Source organism: Bos javanicus, chromosome 16, assembly GCF_032452875.1.
Source record: "Bos javanicus breed banteng chromosome 16, ARS-OSU_banteng_1.0, whole genome shotgun sequence".
In the NCBI taxonomy this organism is placed as follows: domain Eukaryota; kingdom Metazoa; phylum Chordata; class Mammalia; order Artiodactyla; family Bovidae; genus Bos; species Bos javanicus.
The window spans coordinates 32,963,485-32,980,741 of NC_083883.1; the positions used below are offsets into that span (position 1 = coordinate 32,963,485).

The following is a 17,257-nucleotide window of genomic DNA, read 5'->3' on the forward strand; positions in this document are numbered from 1 at the left end:
GTGTCTTGGAACCAATACCTTGTGGATACTGAGGGATGACTGTAGTTACAATCAGTCATACTCATATTGTTCATTCAGTCTAGCTCAAATTTAAAGCATTTAGTCCTCTGACCAGTCTGGAAGTGATGGGACTGGTTTATAAGCATCAAATGATTCTTGCCAAAACCATTTAAAAATCATTTCCCACTGTTTTGTTGGCCTCCATACTGAGTTCTAACTCTTGAGATTGTGATCCTATCAAATATTTCTCAATCAGTTTGGCCTCCTGGAAGGATGATTTCATTACCTTTCTTTGATGTACATGCGTGGCACAGATTGTACAACATGCATAATCTCCTCTATCTTTCGCCTCTTTTTTTCAAACTATTCTTTGTCTCTTGTCCTCTATTCTAAATCTACCAGTATTCATGTTTTTTTCTCATCTTTTTATGTTCTTTTGTTTTGGTTCTTTTTGTTATTTTACTTGAGGTGTGTATCATGTTTGGGAATTATTAATCCTTCTCTGTAATATCCTATTCATGCTTGATAATACATATCCATGGCTTTTGGTTTGGTTTTGTTTTTTTGCCACACTGCGCTGCTTGTGGGACTTCAATTCCCCGTCCAGGAAATGAACCCAGACCATGGCAGTGAAAGTTCAGAATTCTAACCACTAGGCCACCAGTGAATGTCCCATATCTATGTATTCTAAAAGCAAATTCTGTTCATTCACTCAACAAATATTTACTGAGTGCCAACTGTGTGTCCAGCACTAAAGCTATTGTATACAAGTTTGTCTCATTCACAGAATTTAGTCTATAGATTAGAATAGGCAATGTGGATATATAGTCTTTCCACTAGATTATGAAGAATAAGAAACAGTACTAATACAAAACAGCAGCTAGAAAAGACCTTTTGCCGAGCACAGAAACATAAATACTTTAACATAATAAATTCAAAGAATGTAGAAAGAGAAATGAACCATCTTCTACTTCACGAGTTGTATCAGCAATTTAGAATTAGAAGGAAACATCTCCAAACCTCACATCCACTGTATTATTTGACTCATGGTCAAATACTTCAAAAGCTTCTTTGATTTTTTTGTGAAATTCTGCTACAGCTACCTCTGCAAAAGAAAAAGTAAATAAAAACTATTTTACTGTAATTTTAAATTCAAAACAAAAAAATTCAACAACTAGAAATTATTAATAAGGAAAAACATGCAGCACACTTCCCTAGTATTCTTTTTTGGCAGGGAGGGGAGTTATGTAGGAGAACGTCTTTATTCTTAGGAGAGGCATGCTAAAGTCTTTAACAGTGAAATGTTACAATATCTGCAATTTACTTCCCCTCTCCCCTTCCCAATATTCTTTTTGTTTGTTTGTTTAATTCTTAGTTTTATTTTTAAATTTATTTATTTAATTATTTATTTATTTGGCTGTGTTTGGGCTTAGTTGTGGCATATGAACTACCATTCATTCTACTATTTCACTCAGATGCTCTAATTTTCCAGGTTGCAACATAACCTTCAATTGTGAAAACTATCAAAGGGATGTAACAATTTATTGATATTTATTAATTTATTATGATAACATGGTGGCAAACTTCTAGTTTGATAAGAAAATAAATGTTATCTCATTATTTAAATGCACAGTTCCTTGCTTACAAGTAAATCTGAATAGTGATCCTTAATGCTTGTTTATCACCTCTGTTTTCTATGTTTTGAATTGTCTGTTCAGGTTCTCTGCTCATCCGTACTGGGATCTTCCATTTTTTTTTCTTAACAATTTGTATGAGCTCGTTAAATAATAAAGACTTACTGAAATTCTTACTTAATTCTTACTGAAAGAATTACTGAAAATAATTTTAAGAAGTATTGAAAACAATTTTCCAGGTCAGTTGTTTGCATTTGCTTTCCTAATATGAAAACAGTTCCACCTCCCTTATGATCATCAAAATCACACATGATTACTGAAGACAAAAAAAGAGAAGTTGAGATCAAGTAAACATTACTTCAAATCCTAACATGCAGAGTTAACTACTCTTAATGTTGCCCTCTAATCTAATGTTTCACTCAACAGTAAATTGTGAGCATCTTTTCATTCTCAAAAAAATATTTATTACATTATTGTTTTTAGTGGCTGATAATCCATTATAGAACTTTATCATAGTTTATTATACCAGCTCCCTAACTGTAGACATTTAGGTAGTTTCTAAATGTTTTTGTTGTTAAATATATTAATTTTTGAGTGAACCATTCTGCCCAATTCATCTTTGTGCATTTGTCTTATTATCTCACTGAAATACGCTAAGTTGAATGCAGTTGAATTTGTGTTATTTCGTGGGAACATTCTTACTAGTTCTAATAGTAACTTGGGAAAAATCTCACTGGTTATAATACTGTCATTACACAAAGCTGATATTTGCTTTTTTAAATTTAAGATTACCTTTTAAAAGTATGTTATTTTTAATTTTTATTTTAGTGACACCTGTTGAGATTTCTTATCCTTTAAAGTTTAGAAACATAGCCTTTGAAAGAACCACCAAAAGAGGGAGAAAATTATCCTTTTTCTACAGGTTTGGTAAACTCAATTCTATTTTCTTCTACAATTTAAAAATATACTTTTTAATCCATCTGAAAGTTATTTTGGCATGATTCAAAGTGAAAGATTAACTTCTAATCTGATTTTAATAATTTTTAATTTACTAAGCACTTGAATTCTTTCCTCCTACTTGACAATGTGTTATAGTCCTTTATGTGATGGAGACTACTTCCATTGTCTATTCTACTGATTCCATTCTGAACTGTATTTCTACTGTTATGGCATTACCATCCTATTTCACTTATTAATATTATCACTGTTCCTGGTCTTCTTCTTAGGGATATTCATTAATATACTCACCAGTGTAAGTCTTCCAAATGAAATTTAGAAATTCAAATAAAATTTAGAAATTCCAAATAAAACACCATTGGGATTGCTATTGCAATGAAGCTATACACTGAGAAAGACTGAACATTTTAAAATAGTTTTCACATCTAAGAGATCTGTATTAGCTATATAGCCCTTTTTATATCTCTAAATTGAAGGTTATACATTATGGCTTTCCTCATATAAGCCACACACAAATTCTCCAAGATTGTGCCTCAGTACTTTATGGATTTTGTGGATATTGTGAAGGAATCTTTTTGGAGACCTTGAAATTTCTAGAAGTAGAGGTAAATATTAATTTTTTAAAAATTTGCTATTGATCTTATACCCATCTATTTCCCAAAACTTTTTATAACCCCTCTTCAGTTGGTTACTTTGTATTTTCTGATAATTCATTTGGTCTCTTCTTTCCAAAATGCATACTTTCTTATTTCTCCTTCATGATTTAGGACACTGGCTAGAACTACCAAAACAAATTGAATTCATAAAATGATAATGATAATCTTTGCTCTTTAAAAACATTATTTGATAGATTAGAATACTAGTCCTTTACCAGTAAATACAATGCTGATTTGTGTTCTGAAATAGGTATTACTAACAAGTTTAAAGCAGTATTCTTCCATTCCTATGCCCAATTTTATATTAACAACAATTACTAACTTTTAACAACCTCTAGTTAATATTGATGCAAAGAACTCACTCATTGGAAAAGACCCTGATGCTGGGAAAGATTGAAGGCAGGAAGAGAAGGGGATGACAGAGGATGAAATGGTTGCATGGTTTCACCGACTCGTTGGACATGGGTTTGAGCAAGCTCCGGGAGTTGGTGATGGACAGGGAAGCCTGGCATGCTGCAGTCCATGGGGTTGCAAATGGTCAGACACGACTGAGCAACTGAACTGAACTGAACTGAAGTTTTCTAAAATGGGTTCTGTTTCATACTCATTCCTCAACGTGTTTCTCAGTAAAAGGCTTCAATGATCAAAAATGCCTGAGAAAGGCATTTAAAGGGTGTGTTTTTGACAAAAACAGACTCACAATATTACGTTCTCCTCTTGGGGATTAATCATGCATATTAGCATATTAAAGTCTTTGAGATGTTCTAAAGAAATTAATGCAGCATTTTCCAAATTTACTTGATCATGAAATCTCCTTTTTCCAATCGTCATCTGTCAGGAATAAATAATGCTTTAATTGACATTTGGAACTTCCATAACTCAGGAATCCTCACCCACTGGACACAGGTATGATGTGAAAGGATTACAAGAGCATCCAAAAACACTGATCCTCTCATCTCTCAGTGTGGCCAGATCAAAGTTAGATCTGGCAAAGTCAGGCAGCTGAAAGAATCTATTCCAGCGATTCCTGGCAGGAGGCTCAAAGCAGAACAGGCTCTGATGGCAAGCCCCTTGGTCTACACAGGTAGCAAGCACAACAAATATCAAGCACCCAGGGCTCCATGCTTGCCATGAAAGTGATCTACCTCATACCCTCCTATTTCAGAAAACAGAAATCAAATGCAGCACTGCTCACCATGGACAAATGGACAAAGAACCCATGGAGCTAGTGGAGTAGTTCATGCTCCACACGCCCAAGGAACACAGTGTTGGGACTGAGGGGGCTTGTGGCTCTAAGAAACAGCCCATAATCTTTATCTTCATATACTCTAGCTAATTCTACCCTTCCACAGATGATACGAACTTTCAGTAGCAGCCAAGCTTGCTGCCTGGCTCTAACAACACATAACATGTTATACAAATTAAATCTATACCACAGTTTTTAAGTAATGATATGAGAAAGTTCAACTAGATTAAATAACCATTTGCAGGGACTTCCCTGGTGGTCAGCTGTTAAGACTCTGAGCTCCCAATGCAGGGGCCCGAGTGTCATTCCTGGTGTAGGGAACTAGACTCCACATACTGCAACTAAGACCAGGAGTAGTCAAATAAATAAATAAAAATAAATATTTTTTTAAAAAGCATTTGTATTACATCACAAAATTTTCAATTATATTTTTCAATTAAAGGGTGTGTTTGACAAAAACAGACTCACAGATACAGAGAGCAAACTACTAACTAGTGGTTATCAGTGGGGAAAGGAGTGAGGGGTGAAATAGGAGAATGAGATTGAGAGACACAAACTACTATATATAAAATAAATAAGCACCAGTCAGAATGGCCACCATCAAAAAATCTACAAACAATAAATGCTGGAGAGGTTGCGGAGAAAAGGGAACCCTTTTACATTTTTGGCGGGAATGTAAATTGGTACTGCCACTGTGGAAAACAATACAGAGGCTTCCTAGAAAACTAAAAATAGAGGTACCACATGACCCAGCAATCTCACCCCTGGGCATATACCCAGAGAAAATCACAATCTGAACAGATACGTGCACCCCAACGTTCACAGCAGAACCATTTACAATAGCCAAGGCATGGAAACAATCCAAGTGCCCATCAACAGACAATTGGTTTAAGGAGATGTGATATATATATATACAATGGAATATTGCTCAGCCATAAAAAAAAAAAAAAAAGAAATAATGCCATTTGCCACATGGATGGACCTAGAGATTGTCATATGGAGTGAAGTAAGTCAGACAGAGAAAGACAAATACCATATGGTATCGCTTATTTGTGGAATCTAAAAAAAGGGTACAGGGCTTCCCTGGGGGTCTAGTGGTTAAGAATACACCTGCCAATTCAGGGAACATGGGTTCAATCCCTAATCCGGGAAGATCTCACAGGCTGTGGAGCAACTAAACCCATGTGCCACAACTACTGAACCCATGTGCTGCAACTACTGAAGCCCACATGCCTAGAGCCCGTGGTCCACAACGAGGGGCCAGCACAGGGAGAAGCCGGCACACCTCAACAAGGAGCAGCCCACGCTCGCCACACCTGGAGAGCCTGAGCCCACGTGCAGCCATGAAGACCTCCTCCTCCTCCTAGGCTGCTTCAGTCGTGTCCGACTCTGTGCGACCCCATAGACGGCAGCCCACCGGGCTCCCCGTCCCTGGGATTCTCCAGGCAAGAACACTGGAGTGGGGTGCCATTTCCTTCTCCAATGCATGAAAGTGAAAAGTGAAAGGGAAGTCGCTCAGTCGTGTCTGACTCTTTGTGACCCCATGGACTGCAGCCCACCAGGCTCCTCCGTCCATGGGATTTTCCAGGCAAGAGTACTGGAGTGGGTCGCCAGTGCCTTCTCCGAATGAAGACCTAGCACAGCCAAATAAATAAATAATTTAAAAAAATAAAAATAAAAATGTTAAAAGGGTACAAATGAACTTATCTACAAAACAGAAATAGTGTTACAGATGTAGAAAACAAATTTAGGCTTCCCTGTGGTTCAGTGGTAAAGACTCCGCCTGCCAATGCAGGAGACATGGGTTCGATCCCTGGTCTGGGAAGATCCCACATGCCACAGAGTAACTGTGCTCTAGACTGTGCACCACAAGCCTGTGCTCTAGAGCCTGGGAACCACAACTACTGAGCCAACATGTACAACTACCAAAGCCCAAGAGCCCCAGAGCCTTTTCTCTAGAAGAGAAGCCACCGCAGTGATAAGCCTGAGCACTGCAACAAAGAGTAGTCCCTGCTGGCCACAACTAGAGAAAAATCTGAGCAGCAGCGACCCAGCACAGCCAAAAATATATAAATAAAAAATTTTTAAAAGAAAAACTATGGTCACCATAGGATAAGAGGGGGAAAGACAAGTTGGGAAATTGGGATTGACATCTACACAGTATTCTATGTAAAACAGATAACTAAGTGTATACCACAGGAAACTCTACTCAATACTGTACAGTGGCCTATATGGGAAATGATCTAAAAGAGTGGGTATATGTAGATGGATAACTGATTCACTTTGCTGTACAGAAGAAACTAATTTACAGTACTGTAAATCAACTATACACCAATAAAAAATTATAAACAAATAAATAGGATACATTATACAGCACAGGGAAATATGTCACTATTTTATAATAACATTAAATAGAATATAATCTATAAATACTGAATCACTATGTTGTACACCTGAAATGAATATAACATTGTAAATCAACTACAGTTCAATTTAAAAAGGATGAGTTTTTGAAATTATAATTTCAATTGTTTTAAATTTTTTAATGGCTGAGAAAAATGCTTTCACATTTTTACATAAACAAAGTTTCTCACTGGTAATAAACTATCAAAAATTGAGGATCTTATACTTTAAAATTTGATCAGGAATTGAAAAAAGTCATCCCTCGGAATCCATGGGGAGAGTGGTTCCAGGACCTGCAGATACCAAAATCTGAGGACACTCAAGTCCTTTTTAATATAAAATACCATAATATTTGCATATAACCTACATGTACACAGGCTAAATCATCTTTAGATTACTTATAATATCTAATACAATGTAAATGCTACATAAATAGCTGCTGGCATGGCAAACTGAAGTTTGAATCTGAAACTGAAAGCTTAGTATTGTAAACAACTCTCTACCCACCACCTGTATCAAACTATTATTAATGTTTTGCCATTTTTTTCTTCTTTCCTAAATCCCTGTCTCTGATTACAGACATTACAATTATTCATCCCTAAATACTTCAACATGCATCTCCTAAAAATAAGGACATTCTTCTACATAATCCCAATATAATTATGATATCGTTAAAATTCATAAAAATTCACTAAGAATATCTAATATCTATTCAATATGCAAATTTCCGAATTGTACCATAATGTCTTTTTTACAGTTACTTTTTCAACCTACACTCTAATTTAAGTTTATGTCATACATTTGGTTTTAAAATTTTTTGGTCTCTTTTAAACTAAAACAGTCTTTCATTCTCTCCTGGTCTCCTGTCCCCCAATGAAATTAGCTTGTGGAAGAGACCAGGCTATGCAATGTCTTATAAAATGGCCTATCTTCTGGACTTGTCTGATAGGGTTCTTATTTCACCCTGAAACTACTACTCCATTAAGTTTCATTCCTTCAGACATGAAGGAATGTCTGCTACTCCTTCTCACTACTGTGCTCTACTGATTCTCTGATCACTTTCCTCCAAATTTATCAAGCCAACCAATTTAATTTCCAACAACCCATCCTCACAGTTCTATTTGATCATCAACACCTTTTGATTCTAATTATTAAATACTTTCAAAATCAGTCTCCCTCTTCCATTTCCACTGCCACTGTTTAAGTCTAGACCTTCATTGCTTCTGGCCTGGATTAATGCAATCATTTCCTGTCTTTTTGCCTTTAGTCTCCTTTCCCTCCATTTCCATTCCATCCTTCAAACCATAGTCCACATTTTGCTAGGATTATCTGTCTAAAACAAAAATTTGTTCATATGACTTCCTGGTTTAAAATCTTTCGATGATTCCCAAGTTTTTTCAAAAAAATAAAAAGCATTCAAGCTCCTAAATCACGTCTACAAACTAGCCCTTCCTTACCTCAAAAATGTCATTTCTCAATACTTTTTCATACAGATTCTCCACCTTGGAAATATTTGTAGTTTTTCAATTATTATGCTTTTTCATTGTCATTATGATTGATAGTCCCCTGTATGAAACAGTCCTCTCCTTTTTCTGGATAATTTCTACTTATCATTCAAGACAGTTTAAGAGTAACATACTTCTCTTTCATCTTCTTTTTGAATTAGGTACCTTCCTGTGTAATCATGTAGCACCCATGGATATCTTTATTATAATACTATATAAAACTGTATTGTATTCAGTGGTTAACTAGTCTCCCCTTCCACATTTGTAAACACCTTGAGAACAAATTTGACACTGCCTGGAACATACTAAATTCTCAATAAATGCTTACTAAATAGTTAATAATTATATATGAGACAATCCATGTCCCATTTGGATATGACAACTCACAATTTCCCTTTTTGATGTTTTGTTGGGTACTGTTAACAGAATTATATTTATTTCCTTCATATAGCAAAACTGGGGAATGCTTAACTGTTTTTCTATGTCACAGAACAATTTGTATAGCAAGAGAACTATCTTTTGGGTAAGAAACTGGCACGGAAAGAATTAAGTTACTATTAAAAAATGACAGTAAAATGTAGTGGTTAACAAATTCAGCAATATATTAAAAGGATTAAACATCAAGACCAAATGGAATTTATTCCAGAGACACAAGACTGTCAATTAGAGTTACACACTACATTCATAGAATGAAGGCAGAAAAGACACATGATTAGGATAACTGATATAGAAAAAGCATTTGACAAAATTCAACATCCTTTCATGATAATAATATTCAGAAAACTAGGAACAGAAGGAAACTTCTTCAACATGATAAGGGCCTATATGAAAAAGCCACAGCTAATATCATTTTCAGTGCTGAAAGACAAAGCTTTTCCTGTAAGATCAGGAATAAGATAAAAAGGCCTCCTTTACCACTTTCCAATATAGTACTGGATGTTCCAGTCAGTTAATCTGGGCAAGAAAGAGAAATAAAAGGCATCCAAGTTGAAAAGAAAGAAGTACACTCATTTCTGTTCATAGATGACAATCTTATTATGTAGAAAACCCTCAGTCTAAGAAAAAAAAGAAACCCGACAGAGCAAATAAATACATTCAGCAAAGTTGCAGGATATAAAATCAACACACAAAAATCAGTCACATTTCAACATAATAAAAACAAACAATCTGAAAAGGAATTTTTTAAATTCCATTTGTAATATCACAAAAATATCAACCAAAGATACATAAGTTGGATGTCATCAAAATTAAAATTTTTGTGAAATCAAAGGACACTACTAAAAGAGTGAAAAAACAACCCACAGAATGGGAGAAAAATTTGCAAAGCATATATCTGATAGGGATTAATATTCAGAATATATAAAGAACTCCTACAACTAAACAACAACAGAAAAACCAACCCAATTTAAAAAGATGAAAAAATTTGAATAGACAAGTCTCAAAAGAAGTTATACAAATGGCTAATTAGTACCTGAAAAGATGTTCAACATCACTAGTCACTCAGTTCAGTTCAGTTCAGTCGCTCAGTCATGTCCGACTCTTTGCGACCCCATGAACTGCAGCATGCCAGGCCTCCCTGTCCATGACCAACTCCCTGAGTTCACTCAGACTCACGTCCATCAAGTCAGTGTTGCCATCCAGCCATCTCATCCTCTGTCGTCCCCTTCTCCTCCTGCTCCCAATCCCTCCCAGCATCAGAGTCTTTTCCAATGAGTCAACTCTTCACATGAGGTGGCCAAAGTACTGGAGTTTCAGCTTTAGCATCATTCCTTCCAAAGAAATCCCAGGGCTGATCTCCTTCAGAATGGACTGGTTGGATCTCCTTGCAGTCCAAGGGACTCTCAAGAGTCTCCTCCAACACCACACTTCAAAAGCATTAATTCTTCAGCGTTCAGCTTTCTTCACAGTCCAACTCTCACATCCATACATGACCACTGGAAAAACCATAGCCTTGACTAGATGGACCTTTGTTGGCAAAGTAATGTCTCTGCTTTTCAATGTGCTATCTAGGTTGGTCATAACTTTTCTTCCAAGGAGCAAGTGTCTTTTAATTTCATGGCTGCAGTCACCATCTGCAGTGACTCTGGAGCCCAAAAAAATAAAGTCTGACACTGTTTCCACTGTTTCCCCATCTATTTCCCATGAAGTGATGGGACCAGATGCCATGATCTTCGTTTTCTGAATGTTGAGCTTTAAGCCAACTTTTTCACTCTCCACTTTCACTTTCATCAAGAGGCTTTTGAGTTCCTCTTCACTTTCTGCCATAAGGGTGGTGTCATCTGCATATCTGAGGTTATTGATATTTCTCCCGGCAATCTTGATTCCAGCTTGTGCTTCTTCCAGACCAGCATTTCTCATGATGTACTCTGCATATAAGTTAAATAAGCAGGGTGACAATATACAGCCTTGAAGTACTCCTTTTCCTATTTGGAACCAGTCTGTTGTTTCATGTCCAGTTCTAACTGTTGGTTCCTGACCTGCATACAGGTTTTTCAAGAGGCAGGTCAGGTGGTCTGGTATTCCCATCTCTTTCAGAATTTTCCACAGTTTATTGTGATCCACACAGTCAAAGGCTTTGGCATAGTCAATAAAGCAGAAATAGATGTTTTTCTGGAACTCTCTTGCTTTTTCGATGATCCAGCAGATGTTGGCAATCTGATCTGTGGTTCCTCTGCCTTTTCTAAAACCAGCTTGAACATCTGGAGGTTCATGGTTCACATATTGCTGAAGCCTGGCTTGGAGAATTTTGAGCATCACTTTACTAGCGTGTGAGATGAATGCAATTGTGCAGTAGTTTGAGCATTCTTTGGCATTGCCTTTCTTTGGGATTGGAATGAAAACTGACCTTTTCCAGTCCTGTGGCCACTGCTGAGTTTTCCAAATTCACTAGTCATTAGGATATCTATTATAAAAATAGGAAATAACAAGTCTTGGTGAAGATACGGAAAAATTGGAACAGTTGTACATTACTGATGGAAATATAAAATGGTTCAGCTGTTGTGGAAAACAGTATGGTAGTTCTTCAGAAAATCAAAACCTAATAACCATAAAACCCAGCAGTTCCACTTTTGGATATACACTCAAAATAATTGAAAACAGGGTCTCAAGTATTTGCATATCAGTGTTCACAGCAGCATTATTCACAGTAGCTGAAAGGTGGAATCAACCCGAATATCCATTGACAGGTGGATACATAAATGAAAGTGGCATATATATACAGTGGAATAGCATTCAGTCTTAAAAAGGAACAAAACTATGAAACTATGACACATACTACAACATGGATGAACTCTGAAGATGTTATATGCTAAGTGATATAAGCCAGATACAGAAGGATAAATATTGTATGATTTCAAATACATGAGGGACGCAGAATAGTAAAACTCATAAAAACAGAAAGTAGAATGGTGGTTGCCAGGAGCTGGGAAGAATCTGTCAGGAGATAAGAGGAATAGGCAGTATGGCCGGCCGGACCGTGCAGGCCGAGACCTGGAGCCGAGCCAAGGATGACATCAAGAAGGTGATGGTGACCATCGAGAAGGTCCGGAGATGGGAGAAGTGCTGGGTGACTGTGGGCGACACTTCCCTTCGTATCTTCAAGTGGGTGCCAGCGGTGGACTCCCCAGGAGGAGGAGCACCGGAGGGCAGGTGGAGGGGCGGAGAGATCCCGAGGCTGGGAGCGGAGGGGCAGGGGCGCCAGTCCCTGAGGGGGTGGCCCTCTCATCCTGCTGGATCTCAATGATGAGAACAGTAACCAGAGTTACTCAGCCTTCCATTCAGAAGGCTCCCTGCAGAAGAGCACGGGGCCCAGCCCTGGGGGCACCCCCCAGCCCAGCCGTCCTGTGTCACCTGCTGGACCACCAGAAGGGGTTCCAGAGGATGCTCAGCCCCCACAGGTGGACCAGGAGAGAGATCCTGGGGGCATACCTGCGGGCAGCATGGATGAACCCCCCATGTTGGCCAAGGAGGAGCCTGTTCCAGAATTGCTGGAGGCTGAGCAGGATTCTAAAGAACAAGGACAAGATCATGGAACATGTGAAGTGAAGTCTGCTGTGCCGATGATGTCAACAATTATGTCAAAGAAGCATGGAAAATTGATGGAGGAGATGGAGAAACTTCTCAGAGTGTGAATGCAGGATCAGCATCAGTGTCGAATCCTGCTCAGCTTAATGCTGATTCAAGAGAAAGCTAAAAAGCCTTTATGAAGGCTTGGAGAAGAAACAGGGTGAAGAATCAGAGGGTGCATCTCTAATGCCAGCCATGGTTCAAGGCTACAGTCAACCTTCACAATGGAAAAGTGGCGAGGTCATGAGTGCAAATATGGTAGCTGCCTGGGAACTTCCTGAAACCCTTGGAGAAATTATTGTACTGTACTGTACTAATGACTTCCTTGGTGACTCAGACGGTAAAGCATCTGTCTACAATGCGGGAGACCGGGTTTGATCCCTGGGTTGGGAAGATCCCTTGGAGAAGGAAATGGCAATCCACTCCAGTACCATTGCCTGGAAAATCCCATGGACAGAGGAGCCTGGTAGGCTACAGTCCATGGGGTCACAAAGAGTCGGACACAACTGAGCAACTTCACGTTCAAGAGGAATAGGAAGCTAATGTCTAGTGGGTACAAAGTTTTTGTTTGGAATGATTAAAAGTTCTGATAACGGAGAGGGTGATAGTTGCAGAGCACTGTGAATGTTCTTTGTTGTTGTTGTTCACTCAGTCATGTGTGACTTTTGTGACCCCACGGACTGCAGCATGCCAGGCTTCCCTGCCCTTCACTATCTCCCGGACTGTGCTCAAACTCACGTCCACTGAGTCAATGATGCCATCCAACCATCTCATCCTCTTTCGCCCCCTTCTCCTCCTGCCCTCAGTCTTTCCCAGCATCAGGGTCTTTTCCAATGAGTTGGCTCTTCGCATCAGGTGGCCAAAGTATTGGAGCTTCAGCATCAGTCCTTCCAATGAATATTCAGGGTTGATTTCCTTTAGGTTTGATCTCCTTGCTATCCAAGGGACACTCAAGAGTCTCCTCCAGCAGCAATGTCACTGAATTGTGCATTTTTAAAAGGTTAGAATGGTTTTTAAAAAATCCTAAAAATCGAAGTTCAAAAAAAAGAATCAACCATTCTAATGACACTGTTCTAAAACTGACTGGTAATGTGTGCACATACCTATGAATATATTAAAAACTGAACTGTATATCTTGAAAGAGTGAACTAGATGGTATGTGAATTATATCTCAATAAAGCTGCTATTTTAAAAAATGGAAGGGATATTATAATTCTTACACTCATAGGTAAGATAATTATGTAAGTAAACATTCCTCTTATTCTAATGAATAGAGTAATTTTTCTTAAAGTTACTAAAATATTCTTTAAATGCCAATTAATGCAATTTTTAACATGTTTGTAAAGGCAGTCCTTCTCAATCTGAACTCTTATTTCCTCTTCTTGTATCTTGCATTAGCTGTCTTAGTCTATTGGGCTAAGATATTGGGCTGCTGTAACAAAGTATCACAGACCAGGTAGTTTATAAACAACAGAAACTTATTTTTCACAGTTCTGGAGGCTGAAATTCTGAGACCAGGATGTCAGTATGGTTCAGTGAGGGCTCTCTTTCAGGTTACAGACTTCTTATTGTATTTTCACATAGTGGAAGATGGTAGGGACCTCTGCACGATCTTTTTTATTGGGGCAGTAATCCCATTCATGAGGGCTACATCCTCATGACCTAATCACTTGCCAAAGATTCCACCTACTAATAACATGACTTTTGGGAGTTAGGATTTCAACATATGGTCTGGTGCTCAAAAATTCAGACCACAGCTCTATTACTTACAGTATCTTGTTGAAAGGGTGTGGCTAGATATGACACTCTTGCCTTGTTCCTGATCTTAGTGGGAAAGTCTCAAATTTCTCACCATTAAGTCTGATGTTAACTTTAGGTTTTTGTAGATGCTCTTTCTCAAGTGGAGGAAGTTCCCTCTATTCCTAGTCTACTAGGAACTAGTAATTTTTCTTTTTTACTCTGTTGATGATATGAGTTACATTAAATGACTTTTGAATGCTGAAGCAGTCTTGCATTCCTGGGATAAATCCTACTTGTTTTCAGCGTATAATTGTTTTTATATATTATTGGATATATATGTATTAGAAGCACTTAATATGGATCAGGCAATAATCTAAATTCTTTACACATTTTAACAAATGTAATCATTAACAAATGTAATCAAGCTAGAATCAAGATTGCTGGGAGAAATATCAATAACTTCAGATATGCAGATAATACCACTCTAAGGGCAGAAAGTGAAGAGGAACTAAAGAGGCTCTTGATGAGGATGAAAGAGGAGAGTGAAAAAGGTGGCTTAAAATTCAACATTCAAAAAACTAAGAACATGGCATTTGGTCCTATCACTTCATGGCAAATAGACAGGGAAATAGTGAAAACAGCGACAGATTTCACCTTCTTTGGCTCCAAAATCACTGAGGATGGTTAACTGCAGCCACGAAATTAAAACACACTTGGCTCCTTGGAAGAAAAGCTGTGACAAACCTACACAGTATATTAAAAAGTAGAGACATCACTTTGCCAACAAAGGTCCATATGATCAAAGCTGGTTTTTCCAGTAGTCATGTACGGATATAAGAGTTGGACCATAAAAAAGGCTGAGCGCCAAAGAACTGATGCTTTCAAACTATGGTACTGGAGAAGACTCTTGAGAGTCCCTTGGACAGCAAGGAGACCAAATCAATCAATCCTAAAGAAAATCAACACTGAATAACTCATTAGAAGGACTGATGTTGAAGCTGAAGCTTCAATACTTTGCCACCTGATGTGAAGAGTCAACTCATTAGAAAAGACCCTGATGTTGGGAAAGACTGAAAGCAAAAGAAGAGGGCGACAGAGGATGAGATGGTTGGATAGCATCACTGATTCAATGGACATGAACTTGAGCAAACTCCGGGAGATGGTGAGGGATAGCGAGGCCTAGGGTACTGCAGTCCACGGGGTCACAAAGAGTCAAACACAGTTTAGTGGCTCAACAACAACAACAAATCATTAACCAGACTTACACGTGTGTACTTGCTAAGTCACTTCAGTCATGTCTGACTCTTTGCAACTCCATGGACTATAGCCCACCAGGCTCTTCTGTCCATGGGGATGCTCCAGGCAAGAATGCTGGAGTGGGTTGCCATGCCCTCCTCCAGGAACCAAACTTATCAGGATGATGCCATTATTTTTTTATTGTAACAAAATACACATAACATGAAAATTTCCACAGCCATTTTTAAGTATACATACAGTTTAGTGATATTCAGTTCAGTTCAGTTCAGTCACTCAATCGTGTCCGACTATTTGCGACCCCATGAATTGCAGCACGCCAGGCCTCCCAGTCCATCACCATCTCCCAGAGTTCACTCAAACTCACGTCCATCAAGTCGGTGATGCCATCCAGCCATCTTATCCTCTGTCATCCCCTTCTCCTCCTGCCCTCAATCCCTCCCAGCAACAGAGTCTTTTCCAATGAGTCAACTCATCACATGAGGTGGCTAAAGTACTGGAGTTTCAGCTTTAGCATCATTCCTTCCAAAGAAATCCCAGGGCTGATCTCCTTCAGAATGGACTGGTTGGATCTCCTTGCAGTCCAAGGGACTCTCAAGGGTCTTCTCAAACACCACAGTTCAAAAGCATCAATTCTTCAGCGCTCAGCTTTCCTCACAGTCCAACTCTCACGTCCATACATGACCACTGAAAAAACCATAGCCTTGACTAGACGGACCTTTGTTGGCAAAGTAATAATTCTGCTTTTGAATATGCTATCTAGGTTGGTCATAACTTTCCTTCCAAGGAGTAAGCGTCTTTTAATTTCATGGCTGCAGTCACCATCTGCAGTGATTTTGGAGCCCCCAAAAATAAAGTCTGACACTGTTTCCATTGTTTCCCCATCTATTTGCCATGAAGTGATGGGACCAGATGCCACGATCTTCGTTTTCTGAATGTTGAGTTTTAAGCCAACTTTTTCACTCTCCTCTTTCACTTTCATCAAGAGGCTTTTTAGTTCCTCTTCACTTTCTGCCATAAGGATGGTGTCATATTAAGTACATTTATATTACTATGCAGCTATCATCATTGTCTATCTCCAGAACTTTGTGCTATATATGCATTAGATGGGCTTCCTAAGTGGCTCAGTGGTAAACAATCGCCTGCCAATGCAGGAGCTGCAGAAGAAGTGGGTTCAATCCCTGGGTCCAAAAGATCTCCTCGAGAAGGAAATGGCAACCCGCCCAGTATTCTTGCCTGGGAAAACCCATAGACAGAGGAGGCTGGTGGGCTATAGTCCATGGGGTTGAAGAGTCAGACACAACTTAGTGACTGAGAATGTATGCACATGTATTAGATACTAATTACTGTGGTTAAATCTGAGCTTAAATAAGTTACTGTTTCAAAATATTGTATCACAGGATCAAGACTATTCAAACTGATGAGACTAACATGAATGAAGTCTTATGGAGAAAAACAATTTAAAACCTTTGATGAGTCTATTATTTAAATAGATTAAAATAAGGCAAGGTTGATTTTTTTCATGCAATTACTCTGGCAGACTCCAACAATCATAACTGATAGCTGAGAATGCTACCTGAAAGAGTAAACCCAGAGCTCAAGATGAAAATAGCACTATTGTGCAAGCTGCCTATGGTATTTCAAAACTAGTAAGAAAAGCAAATCTTCAATAGAGTAGCATGCATGCATGCTCAGGAGCTCAGTCCTGTCCGACTCTTTGTGACTCCATGGACTGTAGCCTGCCAGATTCCTCTGTCCATGGAATTTTCCAGGCAAGAATACTGGAGTAGGTTGCCA

The 17,257-nt window shown here is 38.5% G+C and overlaps 1 protein-coding gene and 1 pseudogene across 6 annotated transcripts in view; one reads left to right on the top strand and one right to left on the bottom strand.

The window, feature by feature from the left end:
- Positions 1–17,257, bottom strand: part of EFCAB2 (EF-hand calcium binding domain 2) — a 118,980-nt gene that overhangs the window by 73,656 nt on the left and 28,067 nt on the right. For all 6 annotated transcript variants that reach the window (XR_009729909.1, XM_061382458.1, XM_061382457.1 and 3 more), the window contains one exon: positions 1,021–1,105. Coding sequence is in view for 5 of the 6 variants with exons in the window: in XM_061382458.1 (XP_061238442.1) it covers positions 1,021–1,105 (85 nt within the window). In the remaining variant the exon portion in view is untranslated. The remainder of the gene's footprint in view (positions 1–1,020; positions 1,106–17,257) is intronic.
- On the top strand, positions 11,754–12,531 carry LOC133228255 (B-cell CLL/lymphoma 7 protein family member C-like; annotated as a pseudogene).